The sequence below is a fragment of the Choloepus didactylus genome, chromosome 18 (genome assembly GCF_015220235.1).
Source record: "Choloepus didactylus isolate mChoDid1 chromosome 18, mChoDid1.pri, whole genome shotgun sequence".
NCBI classification, from domain to species: Eukaryota; Metazoa; Chordata; class Mammalia; order Pilosa; family Megalonychidae; genus Choloepus; species Choloepus didactylus.
Window position 1 is genome coordinate 54,022,465 of NC_051324.1, and position 17,844 is coordinate 54,040,308.

Here is a 17,844-nt window from a genome sequence, read left to right on the forward strand (position 1 = left end):
TCACTTATCACAGTGCCCGGCACAAAATAAATTCTTATTGAATGAATGACTCTACCAAAACGTAAAGAAGCTAGTGTTTGCCTAGTTGCATAAAGCTAGGTAGTGACTTTTGGTGCTAGTCCTCACTGCAGCTTCCCGCCATCAAGCGTATTCTTAAAAGAAAACGGAATAAAGAGGGAGACTGAAAGCGATCCAGATGGAAGTAGGAGTGAGCGAGGAGACCCCTGCCCAGGAACGTAATTTTTTTACGAATGGACGATATCGAGGGAACCCGTGGATCGGAGCCGGAGGAGGCCTCTTCTGCATCGGTCCCTAGTTCTCTTTCCCGCTCCGGGCCTCAATTTCCCTATATGTAAAGTGAAAGAGCAGATAGCCAAAACGGCCTCCAGATCCGACCTTCTTTAATTTCCCATCCGACCCGGAGCAACCTTCCCACACCATTGACCCGCACCAGCTCACCTCCCTCCTGCTATCCAGAAGTCCCAGTCAACCGCCGGCCACCGCGCTTCCGCCCCACGTCGCGCCGACGCCTGCGCCAGCCGTTGGGAAGGACCCCGCAGACGCCTCAGCCGCGTTTCTGCCGGGAGGACAGCCCTCCGCCTGACGACTGGCTCTGAAGAGTGCCGGTCGCGGAGACAAGAACCTGCGAGGTAAAGTCGTGGTTCCCCAAACCAAGGCGCGAAACTGCCCCAAAGAGAGTAAGGCCTGAAGAGGAGTGAATCTGATCAGGCGCCTTCGGATCACCCTAAAAAGGGGCCTTCAGGCAGACCACGTGGTCAGGCTGGTGCAGCGGTTGCTAGGCAACCACAGCTGCTGGGCGTGGTCTGCGCTGAGTGGCTCTCCTGTCCCGGTGTATCAGGGTAACTCCAAAGAAATCAAGGAGTCTGGGGCCTGGGCTACTCGGTTGAAGTTCCAGGTGTCTAAATCGGGGGATTGGGGTGGAAAGGTTAGTTCTATCTGTTCAATGACTGGAAAGGAGTCAGGACGCCTGAGTTCAGTTTCTAGCTCAGAGCAGTCCTTTCTTGCGTTCCCCTTCCCCAGGTTGGGCATAGGGATAGCTGTGGGGTTGGGTGAGGACTTCCTGCTTCTCTGCTTTAGGGCTGTTGATAAGTCCGCCACAAAATCTAGCTTAACCCACCAGGAGGTTCAGACAGATATCAAGGAAATGAATGACAAAACCAAGACTAGAATCCATATAGATGACTTTCCTGTAGAAAGAATGGATCAGATACGCGGTGGCTTCGGAAGAACAGTGACAGAATTAAAGAGCTCACCGGAGTGCACAGGAACCTGTGCTCCAGTGCTGGACTGGCCTGAGGGATTTGAGGGAGGGGATCATTGAGCCCCTTCCTCTGCCACTTCTTGCTTTCCTGCTCAGTCGTGGCCTCTCGTTGGGATGAAAAGTACCCCTCCCTGTTAAACACATACCTTGAAAAATGAGATCTTACCCGGGGCTCAAGAGTAGTCCATAGTTCTGTTTTTGTGTGACATTCTCTATCCCAACAATTCTCCCATGTGGAAGACTGAAGGCTCTGAATTTTGAGATCCAATACCTCCTCAGACAAAACACCCAAGGAAGTGAACAAAATTAAGATAGGGATCCAATCTGAAATTAGGACTCCCTATTCTATTTTCAGTGACAAGTCGAGCAAATCCCTACTGTGCTACTTGGGTCCCCTCCTTATAAAGTAGAAAACTAGATTTTTGTGACACCACCTCCCCCCCACCAACTCCCCATACACACAAGATAAGTGAATGATGCCTAGTGTGTTTGGGGGTCATCTTTGGGATGGCAAAGAATCCATAGGACCCCTCCTTCCCCTGATATTGACCCTCTGCTCATGTCCATTTCCTTTGCCTTCCCAGGCACAAGCCATGGAAAGGAATGATGTCATCAACTTCAAGGCTTTGGAGAAAGAGCTGCAGGCTGCACTCACTGCTGATGAGAAGTACAAGCGGGAGAATGCTGCCAAGTTAAGGGCAGTGGAACAGAGGGTGGCTACCTATGAGGAATTCAGGTTGGCTCACTGCCATTTTTCTCAGGCCTCCTCTTATGGTGGACTATAGTAGAAAAGAACAAGGACTCTGGAGTCAGACAATTCTGGGTTTCAGTCTTGGACTCACCTCCTACTAGCTGTGTGGTCTTGTGCAAGTTACTTAACCTCTCTGAGCCTCAATTCCTCATAAGAGAGTAGCTCTTGTATTGATTAAATGAGTTGTTGCATGTGAGACTTGAACATGGTGTCTGGCACACAGGAAGTATTCAATAACTTTTGGCTACTGTCGCTGTTACTATTATCGTTACTGTCATATTGGTCTGTCAACAGATTCAGCCTGTATCGTGCAAAGCCCAGCTGCCCCATGTTCACAGACACAGCATTAAGTACATCCCTCCATCTCTGTCCTTTGTCTGCAGGGGTATTGTCCTTGCCTCACATCTGAAGCCTCTGGAGCGGAAAGACAAGATGGGAGGAAAGAGGATCGTGCCCTGGAACTGTCACATAAGTCCAGGACATACCTCCCAGGACGAGGCTACTGAAATCTCACAGGTAGGGGGATCCAGCCTCTTCAGTCCACAAAGTTCTCTGCCCTAAATACCCAATCCTGTCTTCTTACCACACATACCTAGTTCTTATTTTTCATGTTAGGCTAACGGAAGTAGGTTTCTGCCTCTGATCCCAAAAGGGAAAGCAACTAGCAGGTGGTGAAGTCAAGTTGGGCTGGGCAGATCAAGTCAGAAAGTTGGGCTCAGCAGGTCTCCTTCTATCAGTCCTTTTTAAGGTTGGTGTTTCTCTGCCTCCAGGTTGTATTGTATGTAGTATAATGACCTTGTAGCAGTGTTGGGAGGGGACCCAGCCTATCAGATCCTTGATACTCACCCTGAGTTCCTTTCTCTCTTCCTGAGATTTCCATTCATCTCCTACACCCTAATCAGAGTAAACGTGACTTACTTTCATAGATTGGGGCTATGTCCCCTTTCATCGGTAGGAAAATCTTGGTATAACTCAGGGCCCTCCCTCCCTGTCCCAGCTCCCTCATCTGAAAACAAGGCCCACAGGGACCACAACCAGGGCTCAGAGAGCAGTACCCAAGTACCAGGCCCCCCTCCCTCTCACTGCCCCAGAGCAGCTGGAAGAGCTCTGACTTCCCTTTCCTTCCTTTGTGACCCAGGAGAAAACACTCCTCCAGCCTGAGACCTCGGCAGAGTTCTACCGCAATTGGCGGCGACACTTGCGGAGTGGGCCAGAGCGCTATGAGGCCCTGCTGCAGCTCGGGGGTCCCAAGCTGGGCCACCTCTTCCAGACAGATGTGGGATTTGGACTTCTAGGGGAGCTGTTGGTGGCCCTGGCTGATCACGTGAGGCCAGTTGACAGGGCACCAGTGCTGGGTATCCTGCGCAGCCTGGCCAGTACTGGACGTTTCACCCTGAACCTGAGCCTGCTGAGCCATGCAGAGAGGGAGAGCTGCAGAGGCTTGTTTCAGAAGCTTCAGGCCATGGGTGCCCCCAGACCCATGAAAGAAGGGCTCAGCCAGGACGAGCAGGGTCTGGAGGAGCAACCTGAAGGGCCCCAAGATGAAGAGAGGCTCCTGCAGGAGCTGCTGGAGCTGTACCAGCTGGACCAATAGCTCCAGCTGCCCTCAGAGGTCCCCATGGGTTACTTGAGGCATTTTATTGTAGTCTTGGGGGATCTGCAGGACTGTAATGAGAAGCCCACCCCTAATTCCCTTCTCAGCTTGGAATTTTCTGAGCAGGAGCAGGAATCAGGTCTTCCCCACTTCTCTTATCCCCCACTGGCTCCATGTTTAGAACTCTGGATTCAAAGGACAGTCAATGGCCCAAGAAGTTGAGCCTGCCAAGCCTTTAACCCCTCCGTCAGCCCTCCCCTAGCTCTGAGAGATGGCTACCCCAATAATGCCCTCTACTCAAAAGAGAAAGCAAATCATTAATCTTCCGTGGTAAATAAGTGATCTCCACAGCTCTTAATAAGACTATTTAAAACCCCAAACCGTTGAACGGACAATTGATTGACAAATGATCAAAAGCTACCTCATTTAGGGTATAGCATTTCTCCCCAGGGACTGAGCTCCTGTGCAGATTGATCCTGGGAAAGTCCCAAGCTATGAGCATGGCTCTGGTCAGCCCCCTGGGCTCCTACAGATGGTCAGGTCTGGCAGCATGAGGGTTTCCTTCATCTCCCAGATTGATCGAAGGGAAGACCCTTCCACCAAGCAGGCAGGGCAGGGCAGGGCCTGGAGCAGTGAGGCTGAGATTTCCCTGTCCCAGTCCCTGGACCCTTGCTTTTCACTCTGGTTTCCTCTGACTCATTCTTGGATGAATGCTTGAGTTCTAGAAAGGGGATTGAGGGCCAGGTTCTAGAATGGTTTCCTCATGAGACCAGGTCTGGAACATTAGAAGGCCATCTTGTACAACAGCTGGGAATAAATTGCCTTGGCTTTGGCCACTTCCTCCGCAGAGTGTAGTTTCTTTTCCTTGCTGCCTAAATCCTTTCCTTGCCTGGGCCCCTGCTCTGGATAGTGATATTTTTAGAAGCTCCAAGGGCCTTTCGTGGCTTGGTTTTGCCCTGCTCCCCTCTGACCCTGCCCTCGGCGGGCATGAGCCTGGCCCACACCACTGTGCTCCTGTGGGCCTGGGGCAGTCTCCAGGCCTTTGAAATCGTGGAGAAAGAGAACATTTTCCAGAAGACCCCCTGCCCGGCCTTCCTGATATTTGACAATGCAGCCTACCTGGCCGACATGAGCTTTGAGCTCCCCTGCCACTGCAAGCCTGAGGAGGTGTCGGCTGTAGTCTGGTACTATCAGAAGCACCTGGGTAGCAGCCACACCAAGGTACTGACGGACTTTGACGGGCGGGTGCTGACGGAGGCGGCCCAGGTGCGGGTGGGCAGCGACATGCTGGTCCGCTTCAGCATCCGCATGTTCAGCTTGTTGGTTTTCCGGGCCCAGCCCGAGGACTCGGGCCTGTACTTCTGCGGCACTCGCAAGGGGGACTACTTTTACGCCTACGATGTGGACATCCAGAGCAACAAAGGAATGGTGGCCACCTTCAAGGACAAGGGCCAGGAGCCCTCCGAAGATGAGCACCGTGGGAGCCTCCATGTCTTCACCACCTTCTGGGAGTGGACGCCCTGTGACCGCTGCGGGGTGCGCGGGGAGCAGTGGCGCATCGGTCTCTGCTACCTGCAGAGCCCAGACCTCTCCCCGCGCTACCGCAAGACGCTGCCCGACGTGGTGTCCTGTGGCTCGCGGGCTGTGCCGAGGAGGCTGCGGGACGCCTCCAGGGACCACACGCCCGAGCTGATGGTTCAGAGCTGCCTGGTGCCCTGTGAGAAGGTGACGACCCGGAAGGGCATGCTGGCCATCTTCGACTACGTGTCCAAAGTGGGCAGCCGGCCCTGGGTGCCCCAGGTGCCCATTCAGTTCCACCAGCAGAGGCTAGGCCACGGACTCATCATCTCCTGCCCTGGGGCCCGGCCAGAGCACGCCGTGGCCTGGGACAAGGGTGACCAGCACCTGTACCGCACAGAGTACCTGAAGGGCGTCAGCAGGTCCATGCGGGTGTTCATTGACCACGGCAACCAGCTGCACATCCGCTTCACCCAGCTGAGTGACCGAGGCATCTACTACTGCTGGCGGCAGGGAGTGCGGGTCGCTGGGTTCCGGCTGGCTGTGACATCCCAAGGGCACTACCAGTTCTCGTTCTCGGACCCTGAGACTCGCTCCGCCCTGCAGCTTATCCTGTTGGGCTACCTGCTCATCACGGCAGTCTTTGTCACCATTCACCTCTGTCGTTGCTGCTGTTACTTATTTCGCTGTTGTCCCAACTTCTCCCCCTGAAGACCAGTTCTGTTTAAATGTGTTTCTTAAATGATACCAGATGCCTCTGAGTGGGCATCCTGGGCTGGGAGGTGTGGTAAGGAGGTGTGGACAGGTTTGTTAGTTACGACCTGCCTTATAATTTCCAGGGTGGGTCTGGGGTCTGATATGGAAGTTGGGGAAGCTAGAGGCAGGTGGGACATTGGGGACCAAGGTCAGAATGGAAGCAGCCAGGGAGCCACATGTCTTCTGACTTCACACTCATATTAGAGAAAGGAGAAATGAACCTAATAGTTCTCAAGTGGCCTATTCTGTTTGAATAGTATTCGAGATGCTTTACCTTCTTGCCTCTGTGGATTGCCAAGTAGACACTGGTTGAATTGGGAGTAGCGGGGAAAGGATGGAACAAAAGAGTGGGGGCCCTAGTATATGCCCTCTTTGGCTTCCTCCTCAGCCTTGTCCTGGGACCGGCAGGTAGCAATGGTGGGTTTGGGAATAAAAGTAAGGACGACCACAGGGGAATGGGTGAGCTAAGTGGGACTTTCCTGAGAGAATGCGCCCAGGCTGGGGCTGGGGGTGAGAACAGCAGGGCTGCCCCGGCAGGACAGGGTTGGAGGCGGGATTTGTCATGTGGCTGGTCTGGCTGCTGCTGGGGGTGCTTGGGCTCCCAACACGATCAGTGATAAAGGTGCAAGTTGGGTCTTGTCCAGGGCTACTTCCTGCTCCCAGTCCCACCCTCTCCAGGATAAATCAGACGCCACTCTGGGGAAGGTCACAGCATTTGTCTTTATTCTTCCTCAGCAACTAAAGTTGGTAGCAGTGCCCTGCAGGTTAGCAGGAGCGGTGGCAGGAGGGCCATGGCGGAAGAGCACTATGTCTTGGGGAAGAGGGAGGGACCTCCACCTTTCCATCCCTTTGGCCTTAGAGGGGAGAGGGGGAGCCTGGAGCGGCCGTCTTTGTCCCCCTTCTGGGCACAGTTGATCCCATGCCCACCTGTCTTGCCAGGGGAAGCAGAGTAAGTGTGGAAGCACCTGCCTTAAGCTGCCCTGCCTCCAGGCTGCAAGAGCACATGCCAGAATCTTCACTCTGCTTGGGACTCAATTGTCTGACTTATAAAACAGTGCTGGGTGTGTGAGATAGAACCACAAGGGGCCTTGTGGGGTGGAGAGGGTCAGACGCCTAGAGTGCCTTCACCCAGCCACGCTTGCCGGCATCAGGAGGCAGCAGCCCCAGTGCTCAGAGGCCTGGGTAGACAGGGAGGTCAGGGGCTCCACAGCAAGGAGGAGTCTTCTGGAACTGAGACAAAGCTTGTGCCTCTTCCCCCAGCCCCCACCTCCTACATGGGCAACAGCCTGTCTCTCTCCTGTTTCAGCCTCTTCAAGAGAACATGTCACTTCCTTGATTCCCACGACACAGAGGCCAAGTATAACTGGTCACTCACAACCCCCTACTCCGATGTCTAGCATCATCCCAACCGCCCCTACTTTCTGTACTATTCCTCCTCCAGCCTGGATGGTGGGGGGGTAGTGTTCCCTGGACTTGACCTCTCTGTACCCACACCTGGGGACCAAGCAGCCCCCCTCTAGTCCCCCACAGCACCCCTTCCTTCTCCACTTACCCTATAGATCCCCCAAGTGCTGGGAATCAAGCTGCCACACGCCCACGGATTGTCACAGCTCAGTTCCCTGGAAGGTGGCCCAGGGGGCTGGGATACTTGAGCAGTACTCAGGAGGCCCCTGTGGGGTCTGGGCAGGCTGGGAATTCTGTCTAGTGACTCCACAGGTGATAGGATATTCCCACTCACTCCCGGGCTGCTCAGGGTCAGGGCCAGGGTCAGGCTGGAAGAATAAGCCTCTGGCCAGGGCAAACTTGCCTTTGGGGATTCCACCCCCCCACCCCACCCCGCCCCCCCGCCATTTTCCTGTCTCCTAGTTTCAATTTTTCTGAAAGACTCAGTTCCCAGATACCCCCAGAGGCCTACAGCTCTGACAACAGTTGCCATAACAACAGGGAATGGGGATGTGGAGGGTGATTTATCAGGTCCCCCTGCCTCCCCAACTTCTCTGCTCCCACCCAATTTTAACCCATGCTGCTGGCCATGCCCCTCCAGGCCGCCCCTTTGGGATAAGTGCAGTACAGCTCCAGGCATTTGTGCCCTGTTAGTTGGAGTAGCTGGGTGCAGGTTGGGTGCTGTCTGGCAGGCCTAATTCTTATGAAGTGTGGGGCAAGCTGGTAAAGAGATGGAGGGGTGGGCAGCTGGGATGGGGTAGGGGCTCAGGTCTGGGGAAATTAGCTATCAGAGGAGGGACAACTACCCTGCCACCTGCTGCAAGCCCCACGCACCGTGGGGCAGGGGCCACCAGCTGGGTCCTGCCTCACATCACGTCCTTGTGCTCCTGCTTGGACTCCTTAATGACCTGCAGAGGACAGAGAAGGTGCACAGGGCAACAGATAGACCCTCACACGGACCCCAAGGCCACCACTGCCAGGTGGTATAAGCTCAGGCGTGCCCCCAAACCCCCGGATCTTTCTATGATCAGAACCTTAATACCCATGCAGTATATGAGAGAATGCTTGTAAAGGACTTAGCACCATGTCTGGCCCATGGGAAGTTGACAGTTATAAGTTTAGCTCTTAGAGTTGCTGGTATGAATGGGGAGGGGGTGATGCCATATCCCCCCTTCTCATCCCTCTGGCAGGTTCCTTTTACCAAGCCACAAATTGAAAGCCTCCACCTGTTCCCAACTATCCAGGATTGGAAGTGAAAGCTGCTAACCTTAACTCTTTCTCTCTCCCCCAGGCATAGGGCTGGGGGCACCTGAGTCTGAGGGTAAGAAAGGGAAAGAGCCCGAGCTAGGACCCAACCTGCTGACCTAGGCACCCAGGCTCCCCTGAGAACTACCAGTGAGGGGCTGGAGAAATTGAATTACATCCAGGTTCCTTCCCCTCCTCCAGGGCTGGAGCTCCTGGGAGTTACTGAGGCCCTTCTCCAGGCCCGGCAGTCTGTCTTCCAGAGCCTGGCCTCAAGCACCCCTGGTCCCCACTCACCTCTCCATCCCGCATCTCCACAGTCTTCACCACAATGTTCCTCTTGAGGTGGCCTTCTGACACGGACTTGGTGTCCAGGCTGGTTTCTGCAGGCATGAGGAGAGGAGGACTCCCATGGGCTCTTGGGGCACCCCCAGCCTCCCCATCGCCCCTGATGCTGAGTGTGAAAGCCCATCTAACTAGGTAGGGAGCAGCCAAGGCTCCTCTGCTCCCCCGAGATCCCTGCAGTGCTGGGCAAGGCCTGGCTGCTGTGTCCCCAGCCCTGCTCTGTCTCCTGACCTGGCTCCACTGCAGCCCCTCTCCAAGTCCTACCCTGGCACCTGGCTTTCTGACAACCCTGTATTGTACTGAAGAAAGAGTCCATGGACTTTGAAATAAATCTGAGCTTGAGTCCCAACTCAGCCACTAGCCAGCCACATAACCTACAAAATGGGGGTGACAGTGTCTACATCTCTAGGTGGGAGTGAAGAGTCAGTTAATTGAAATAATGCATGTTAAGCATCTGACACATATTAGTGCTTAATACGTATGGGTAGGTCTCTTTCCTGTCCCCCTTCCCCTTTTCTACTTCTTTCTGCCACTTATCTGGGCCCCAGTGATCCTTTCCTGTCTGGCAGCCAGCAGTATTACCTCTAATGGCCAGCCCGATTAGCACTTCTGATGCTGAAGCAAGCCCTGGGACATGCATCCCCAGTGTTCCTTAATTTGTTGGGCCAGAAGAGACAGAATTTTTACCCCTAATCTAAGAATCATTTGAAGGCCACATACAAGTTAAAAGTAATTTAGTTTCTTCCCCCCTTGGAGAGAAAAATATGACATGTCATACTCCCTAGTATTTAAAATGAAGATCGGGGGGCATAAAACTTTATTCACTCAAGGGCAGCGGTCCAGGGGGAAATTATCCTCTGGCCTGAATCAGCACTGAGCTGAGCTAAGGCCTTGGGGACAGAGGACTCAAGCAGTGAGCCCAGCCGCTGGGTGCAGCAGGACCCAAGGGGCCTTGCTGGGAGGCCTCAGCGTGTCTCACTGGACCACCTGGCACTGACCAGCTTGGCCTGTTTAACCGTGCATTTGCCCTGTGCCAGGTCCTGTGCTGGGCACTGAGGCTGCTGGGAAAATGACACAGTTGTGGCCCTTTAGGGGAGGCCCGGGAGGAGGGAGCCCAAGAGGCCCGGGGAAAAGGGCTTGGTGAGGCTCTCTCCCTGTCAAGCTGAGAAAACAGCAGCTAACCGAGAGCCGGCGGGGCTCCGTTTACAATCTGGTGAGCCTGTATTGGTATAACTTGGATTGTGAGGCGTTTGAGATGTCTTGTGACCTTGTGACCTTCCCCTTCTTTGGTGCTTTTGCCCCCTGTAGTGACAAGCAGTTAAAAAACAAAACAAAACAAAACACTCAGATGGGCAGAGCTTCCTCAGGGATCTGTGGACAGGGCAGAGGTTGAGACCTTCACCCAGTTCTGCAGGGAATGAAGCACAGGGAGGGGGAGCAGGATAGTCTCACCCTGAAAAGCCTGGGGAGGGTGTGTTCTGGCTAGAAGCTCTGCAGTGAATTGTGAAGCCCCCACACCCCCCAGGAGAGTTTCAGACCCCTTTGCCCTGGTCCTCAGCCCAGGCCACCACAGCAGCCTACAGGCCTGGGGGAAGGGGCAAGAACCCAACATCCTTCCCACAAGGCCCTGCTCTACTGACCTCGGATCTGCAGGTTGGAGAAGGTCTGCACGGGAATGGTGATGCTGAAAGACATCGGAGGGAGAGGGGTGACCCGGATGCCCCAGGCCATGCCCAGGCCGCTGCTGGTCAAGTGTCATCATGACAGCCTCAAGGCCCTTTTCCTTGCTGGGATAGGCTGAGCCCATCTCCCAGCTTCCCCCAGCAGCCAGCGTGCTCTCTGGGAGCTCCAAGAGAGCTGGGGGTTACCTGCAAGGGGAACATCCTCTACCCAAAGGACAATGGAGGCTTGGAGGATAGCAGCAGGGAGGGGAGAGTGGTGCAGAAAGTTCCCAGGAGGCAGAAAAGATCGGTCAGGAGAAAAGAAGTCCAATCTTTGTTGGGAGGGTGGAGAGTGAGCCTCTTAGTTTGAGGGGGCAGGTAACCCAAAGTCCACAGCCTGGGACCTTATTAGTTGACCTGAATCCATCCATCCATTCATTCATCAAACAGATATTGATTACCTACTGTGCTGGGCCCAGGAGTGAATTCAAGACACAGCGGCTGAAGGGAGCAGGGTAGGCTCAGCTGGGAGGGGCAGGGAGGATTCCCTGGGACCCGGGTCAGGGCTCACCGGTTCTCCTCGCCCTCCAGCAGCTTCCTGTAGGTGGCAATCTCGATGTCCAGGGCCAGCTTGACGTTGAGCAGCTCTTGGTACTCCTGCAGGTGGCGGGCCATCTCGTCCTTGAGGCTCTGCCCGTCCTCCTCCAGCCGGGCCAGCGTCTCCTGGTAACTCGCCGCCTCCCGCGCGTGGCGCTCCTCCTGCTCCCGCATCTGCCTCTCCAGGGACTCGTTCTGTGGGGTGGAGCCGGCGGGTCCCTCCGGGCTCGGACACGCCGCTCGGCCCTCGGACCCCCGTTAGGGGTCGAGGCCCCGCCCCGGCCCCAGGCCCCGCCCCGTGGCCCAGCCACCCACCCACAGAGCACCCCCTGGATTTAGGTCCCACCTCTGGCCCCGTCCTGGAGTAACTTTTCAGAGCCCCGCCCCCCAGCCCGTATTCCCCGCCCCTGGCTCTTCCTCCCCAGCGTCTCCTGGGCGCGCCTGTCCCCTCCTCCCGTTGCCCCCGAGGCCAGCCTCAGCCTGCCGATCGCCGCCCACCCCGCTCGGACCCTGTCCGCGCTCACCGTCCCGCGCAGGGACTCCAGGTCGCAGGTCAAGGACTGCAGCTGGCGCCGGTAGTCGTTGGCCTCGTGCTTGGCCTGGCGGAGCAGCTCCGTGTTCCGGGCAGCAGCATCCGTCAGATCAGCAAACTAGATGGAGAGAGGGCGGTGGGCTGGGAGCCCGGCGGGGGCCGCGGGGCCGCGGGGTGGGGGCCGGGTCTGGGGAGCTATGTGGGCCCATAGGAAGGCAGGGTCCCTGGGTAATCAGGGAGGTTGGCTGGACCCCGGGGTTGTTATCCTGATCACCCCGGGATTATTCACAGGGACTGGGACTGGGCTAGAGGCACAGTGGCAACTAACACAAGGCCTGGTCAGCGAATGAATGAATGAACAGGTGTTTTCCCCAGAATCCAGAATCTTCTGCACTGGCAGTTCCCGACACCTGACTGAACCCTGTCCTCCTCCACCACTATAGCCCTTTCTACTCCAGTTTGCAGTGAGGGCCTCACGGCTTCATCAGGACTCACCCCTGCTCAGAACCACCACTGGCTCCTGCTACTCACACAGCTCAGCCAGACACACCCTGGGCCAGCATGGAGAAAAGCCTCTTCATGCTCTTCTGACCCCTCACATCTGGAAAATCTGTGTTCTCCACTTTGGAGTGTTCCTTCCCTCCTCTCTGCATGTCGGTGGATGACTGTCCTACCCCAGCCCACATGCCCCCCTTCTATGATGTCTTCCCTGGTTCCCACATTGCAGACAAACTCTGCCCTGTGGTATTCTCTGTGGACACCATAGCACCAGACAAATGGACACAGGTGCACCGTGCTTGTTTGGGTACGCAGCCTGTCTCCCCAGTCAGCCACCTCTCTGTGTCCCGAGCAGTGCCTGGTGCATAGTGGATGTTCAGTAACTCAAGACACAGACTGGCATAGGGATCAAGAATGGAATCTCTGGAGTGAGATGGGCTAGGGTGGAAAGCCAGCCCTACCACCTAGGAGCTGTGTGACTTTGGGCAAATAATTAACCTCTCTGGACCTCAGTTCTTTCATCTATGAAAGAACAATGCCTACTTCATAGCAAGATTATTCCATGCAAAGCTCTTAACACAGGGCCTGGCACACAACAATGCTGACTACTACTACAGGGAGGAGGAGAAGTAATGATAGTAATAATAATAAGTACTTGTTGGGTGTAGTAATGCCTTTGGGACTCTGGGCAAGTCACTTCACTTCTCTGGAGGCCAATCACCCAGAAAGGATTCCCTTCCACCTTCTACCTTCCCTCCCCAGTTCTCCAGTATGGAGAAAGTAGGGCTGCCTGGAGGAGGCGGGCTGGCCCATAGTCGGGGCTACCTTGGACCGGTACCACTCTTCTGCCTCGTGCATGTTGCTGGATGCCACTGCTTCATACTGTGTGCGGATCTCTCTCAGGGCCGCTGTGAGGTCCGGCTTGGCCACATCCAGCTCCACGTGCACTTGCTGCCGGGCCAGCTGCTCCTGGAGCTCCTGCACCTCCTGGTCAGGGGGAGACAAGTGTCCCAGGGCTCAGGGTTCAGGCTGCAGGCGGGGTGTCATACAGCATTGTGCCCTTTTCTGCTTGCCCCTCAGATGCAGGCATTGGCTGAGAGAAGTGGGGCATCCCTAGTTGGAGGAAGAGGCATGGCCCAGGCTAAGGGAGGCAAGGGGTTTTTGGGGGTCTCACGGTGTCCTCTGCCAGGGCTGGACAGGCAGGAGCCTGGCGCTGAGAGTGGGCCTGTGTTCTGTGGATGGGTGTGCCCGTGCGTTCACAGGTTCCATGGGGTCACAGGTTCTGAATCCATAATCTGAGGTCAGAACGTAGTGGAACCTTTTTTTTTAATAAATGGCTCCATTTTAAGGGATGCAGGTGGCAGAAGGGTTGGAGTCAGAGAGACTCTGTGATCTCAGCAAGTTCCTTAACCTCTCTGGGCCTCAGCGTCCTCTGTAAAAAGGGGATGATCCTGGAACAGTTCCTACCTCACAGGGCTGTTACGAAGAAAAAAAATGAGGCAGCGAGGCCCATTTGAATCCAGTAAGTAGAGTGTGTGTGTGTGTTTTCACAGGGGTCGGGAATGCCCTCTTGTCTGTCTTTATCTACCCCCACCCCTGCTCTCTATCTGTTTCTCTCTCTGTCTCTTCCTCTCTGACTCTCTTAATTCTCTTTCTGCCAATCTCTGCCTGTTTCTCTCTCCCTCTGTCTCTGAGTATCTCTCAGTCTCAATATTTCATCCTCTGTCTCTTTCTCTCAATTTCAATCTCTGACGGGCTCTCCTCCCTCTGCTCCAGTCTCACCTCCTCATGGATCTTCCTCAGGAACCGGATTTCCTCCTCCAGAGACTCAATCTTCCTCTCCAGATCCAGACGGGCCAGTGTGGCTTCATCTGCCTCCTGCAATGGAGAGGGGACCACTCTGACCTCAAACTCCTCTTCACCATTCCCAGGCTTGTCCTATCCCTTCTTTTGGGGCTGTGGGAGGAGCAGCTCATTGCTCAGGAGGGCTGGGCTGGGGAGCTTGGTTTGGGTGGGCTACCTCCCACCCTTTTCCCCTCCCCCAACCTCCCCCTCCACCTCCCTGACCTGTCGATAGGCAGCCAGGTTGTTCTCAGCCTCCAGCCTCAGGTTGGTTTCATCCTGGAGCCTGGAGTTGGGGGGTGGGGACGGCACATTCCTGTGTCCAGTTTCTTCTGAGGACTCTCAGATCCCTGCCCCACTCCCCCCTGCCACAGAGACCCCCAGGACTGGTAGGGTGGCAGGAGGAGTAAGAATCAGAGAAGTTCTAGACCGAGGGCCTTGGCTCTATCTCGTTACTGAGCTGCCTTATCAGGGTTGGTGCACCTGCTCCTGCTCGCACAGGTGCTCCTACCAAGCACTCGCTGCTGCAAGTTCCAACCCACACACATCCCCCTGCACTTGTGGGTGCACACACATGCCCTGCCAGCTCAGCAAAGCACTGTGTCAATGAGGTTTCCCCTGATCCTGGGCAGCTACCTCCTGAAATGGATTTTGTTTTGATCCCTGGTACACAGCTGGGCAAGTCGAGGTGGCTTGCTAGGGTCACAAGGTGGTGACAGGCAGAATGTGTCCTTAACCCATGCCTGCCTGCTCTTTTGCCCCACCTCCTTGTGGACACCAACCTTCTCGCCTTCCAATCCTCAGGCTCAGGAAGGTGAGCTCCCAGCCCACAGCCACAAGGCCCAGCAGGGAATGAAATGCAAAGACCCTGCCTGCTGGGGTCCCTGATGGTCCAGTGACAGGTGCTGTCTCTGGGACCCAGACCCCCAAGGCCCTGGGCCTCTTCCTGCGTGCTCCCATAGTCTTGGGGAACGAGGAGAGCCCTCCCCTCCCAGCAGTGGGGAAACCCGGGGAACAGAGAAGCAGAGCCCCTGCTGAGACCCCGCAGGCCTGTGGGCACTCCCTCTCAGGGGCTCAGTCCTCCCTGCTTGGGAGGCCCCTCCCCTGGTCCCCTTCTCACTTCTGCCTCAGGGTGCCCAGGTCTTGCGCCAGATTGTCCCTCTCCACCTCGAGCCGGGCGCTGTTGGCCGTGAGCTGGTCAAGGCGCAGCCGCAGCTCGCGCAGCTCGGCCTGGTAGACGTCAGCCAGCTTTGTGGGCTCCTTGGCCCGCAGCTGGTTCAGCTCAGCTGCCAGCGCCTTGTTCTGCTGCTCCAGGAAGCGCACCTTCTCAATGTAGCTGGCAAAGCGGTCGTTGAGCTCCATCATCTCTGCCCTCTCACTGGCCCGTGTCTCCTTGAAGCCGGCATTGAGTGCCCCGGCCAGGGAGAAGTCCACCCGGGCTGGGAGTGGAGGGGGCATTCGAGCCAGGGAGAGGCGGGTGCCAGGCCCCAGGCGGCGGCCAGAAGCCAGGCTCCCCACCATCGTCTCCAAGGAGGAGACGTAGGAGCGGCGAGCAGCGGAGGTGACGCGTCGCCTCTCCATCCTGGCCTGGCTCTGCCCGCTCCTGGGATATGGGGGCTTTATGGAGCAGCGGGCTGGCCTGGCACTGCCCAGGTTGCCCCTGGCAACGTCCCCTGGCATAGCCTGAGGGGGTGGGGCTGGCCCCAGCCCAGCCATGGGGAGAGCTCCTCTCACCCAACTGCGGTCACTGTGCCCAGAGGCAGGCCTTCCCGGGCATGCCAACCCCCGCTGGGTCTGGGACCCGGACCGCTGGACCAGGACACCCCTCTCTAGAAAAGTGGGTCAAAGAGGCTGAGCCAGGTGACCTCTGACCCACCTTCCAACTCAGATACCATGACTGTCGCAGGCACTCCCTCCCTCAGCACCCCTTCCCCGCCTGCCTGCTCCATGCTGGGAATTCGGCAGAAAACAAACCTGTTCCATACAAGGGACAGCCTGTTACAGATTCCTACCGAGCCCCATTCCCAACAGATTCCTGCAGGCCTTGCCCTCTGAATACACCCGACCTGCCTTTCTGCTTTCTCACCTCTCCCAGGAGTTCTGGGATTGGGGTCTGGAATTGGACACCAGCCTCCGTCCTGGAGGGCCGTTCGAGGCCTTTCTATCTAGCAGAGGGGGGTGGCAGAAGGAACCTTTGGAAGTCCTGATTGATTGGGACGAGGGGGTCAGACACTGCACTGCCTGGCTCCTCCCCCCGGGCCCCTCTGAGCCCCTGCTCGGTCCCACTGGGCTCACCCCTCCCCTGCCCAGCCTCCCTGCACCCTTCCCAGAGTCCAGGCCTTGGCAGCTCCACAAAGCAGTTATGAATGAGCTGGCTGTCCCGGCTTGCATCTTTGTTCCTGAGACACCCTGTCACCCTGGCCACCCCCTCACACGCCCCCTTGGAAATATATCTCCCTTGAGTTCCCACACATCAGGTTGGGATGATGGGAAAGGCCTCTGGGGGTGGGTGAGTTTGAGAACACAGGAGCCACTGGGTCCAGACTGGGAGCCCGGACCCCAGGCCTGATTGCCCCTCGAGCCTTCCGGTCGGTCCACCCCCTTCCACCTTGGTCTTCAAGGGTCAGAGCCCCACCCAGGCCCTTCACCAATCTGCGTCCTTGGACTTCTGGGAAGCAGGCAGCCCTCCTCCCTCCCACCCCCTGCCACCCTTCCCATGCCTGAGCCGTTGATCCCTTTTCCTGGGCACTTGCTGAAAGGAGCCTTGTTCTCCACCGCTGGTGAGTGCGCCGTGCGGCAAGGGCAGCCCCCAGGGGCTGTGCTGCTTTTATCCTGAGAGGCCAGGCTGCCAGGCCAGGGGGGAGCCCGAGTGCCCTGCTCAATGGGCTTCTCGGAAAGCATCAGAGGGGGGCTGGGGTGCAGCGGGAAGCAGGCTCTTTGCCCACCCCCGACCATTGTGTCTGTGCCAAGGTGAGTCACTCAGTGGGGACCAAACTAAGACCCTGGGGAGCGGCCCAGCATGCCAGATCTCCAGCTTTGCAGACAAGGCCATGCTGCCCACCACCTCCCCAGCTCTTAGAGCCAGTGCAGGCCCCTGAGCCTTTCTCAGGACAATCCCCCCACCCCACGCCAGGGGCATGCTCTTCATATGGGCATGTTATGGGCTGCCCGCTGATGTCTCCCTTGTGAGTTCCAGCACAGACAGAGGGGGTGAGGGTCTGCCTCATAGTCTCTGGCGGCATCTGACCCTGGGGCCTGAGCAGTAATACGGGGAGGGGAAACCCAGCGACCTTTCATCCTGCTATGGGTGGGTGAGCTGGGGACCGATAGGGAAGAGCACGGGGATGAGCCCTGGCCCCAGTTCTCATCTCTGTGGCTAGTTGTGGCCCTCCCAGGTTGCCCAGCAAGTCGCAGCCTGTGGGCTCCCCTTTTTGTCCGAGTGAAATCTAGTGGAAATGAGTGCAAAGGAATCCTGAAGAGGAAAGATGTAACAAAAGTAGGAGGGGCTTGTCAGAGGAGCCGGGTGAATTGTGCCTCTGTATGTGGGACAGAGGTTCATTTCAGAACCAGCAGATGGGGTCCCTTAGCCTTCACCCCCTTCCACTACCTCGCTGGGCTCCTGTCCCAGGGCCCTGACTCTCCCTGCCCCCATTCTCAACCCCCATCCAGCTCTCAGACCCATCCCCACACTCAGCCCTTGACTAGCTGACGGTGTCATACAGAGAAGCAAAAAGGCAGACAGACTTGGTGGGGGTTGTTTTCCAAACTTTCATTATTTTTTTT

The 17,844-nt window shown here is 56.5% G+C and overlaps 4 protein-coding genes across 5 annotated transcripts in view; 2 read left to right on the forward strand and 2 right to left on the reverse strand.

The window, feature by feature from the left end:
• The window catches only part of EFTUD2 (elongation factor Tu GTP binding domain containing 2), a 37,533-nt gene extending 36,943 nt beyond the window's left edge, over positions 1 to 590 (reverse strand). The window contains exon 1 of the mRNA XM_037808617.1: positions 460 to 590. The gene's annotated coding sequence lies outside the window, so the exon portion shown is untranslated. The remainder of the gene's footprint in view (positions 1 to 459) is intronic.
• Positions 591 to 827: 237 nt separating this feature from the next.
• CCDC103 (coiled-coil domain containing 103) lies at positions 828 to 4,470 on the forward strand. The gene is made up of 4 exons (XM_037809442.1): positions 828 to 946; positions 1,867 to 2,018; positions 2,417 to 2,549; positions 3,172 to 4,470. Exons 2-4 carry the CDS (start codon positions 1,876 to 1,878, stop codon positions 3,625 to 3,627), a joined length of 732 nt encoding a protein of 243 aa, XP_037665370.1. The 5' UTR covers positions 828 to 946; positions 1,867 to 1,875; the 3' UTR covers positions 3,628 to 4,470.
• A 127-nt stretch (positions 4,471 to 4,597) lies between these two features.
• FAM187A (family with sequence similarity 187 member A) lies at positions 4,598 to 5,856 on the forward strand. Its single transcript, XM_037809441.1, has one exon. The coding sequence runs from the start codon at positions 4,615 to 4,617 to the stop codon at positions 5,854 to 5,856; it is 1,242 nt and encodes a 413-aa protein (XP_037665369.1). The 5' UTR covers positions 4,598 to 4,614.
• A 746-nt stretch (positions 5,857 to 6,602) lies between these two features.
• On the reverse strand, positions 6,603 to 15,675 carry LOC119514104 (glial fibrillary acidic protein). Of its 2 annotated transcripts, XM_037809665.1 has the most exons (10): positions 15,182 to 15,675; positions 14,287 to 14,347; positions 14,002 to 14,097; positions 13,045 to 13,206; positions 11,714 to 11,839; positions 11,164 to 11,384; positions 10,572 to 10,615; positions 10,114 to 10,233; positions 8,884 to 8,969; positions 6,603 to 8,252 (listed from the first exon to the last, which is right to left on the reverse strand). In XM_037809665.1, exons 1-10 carry the CDS (start codon positions 15,640 to 15,642, stop codon positions 8,211 to 8,213), a joined length of 1,419 nt encoding a protein of 472 aa, XP_037665593.1. In that variant the 5' UTR covers positions 15,643 to 15,675; the 3' UTR covers positions 6,603 to 8,210. The 2 variants fall into 2 exon arrangements, with proteins under 2 accessions (XP_037665593.1, XP_037665594.1); XM_037809666.1 differs by lacking the exon at positions 10,114 to 10,233.
• Between the last annotated feature and the right edge of the window lie 2,169 nt (positions 15,676 to 17,844).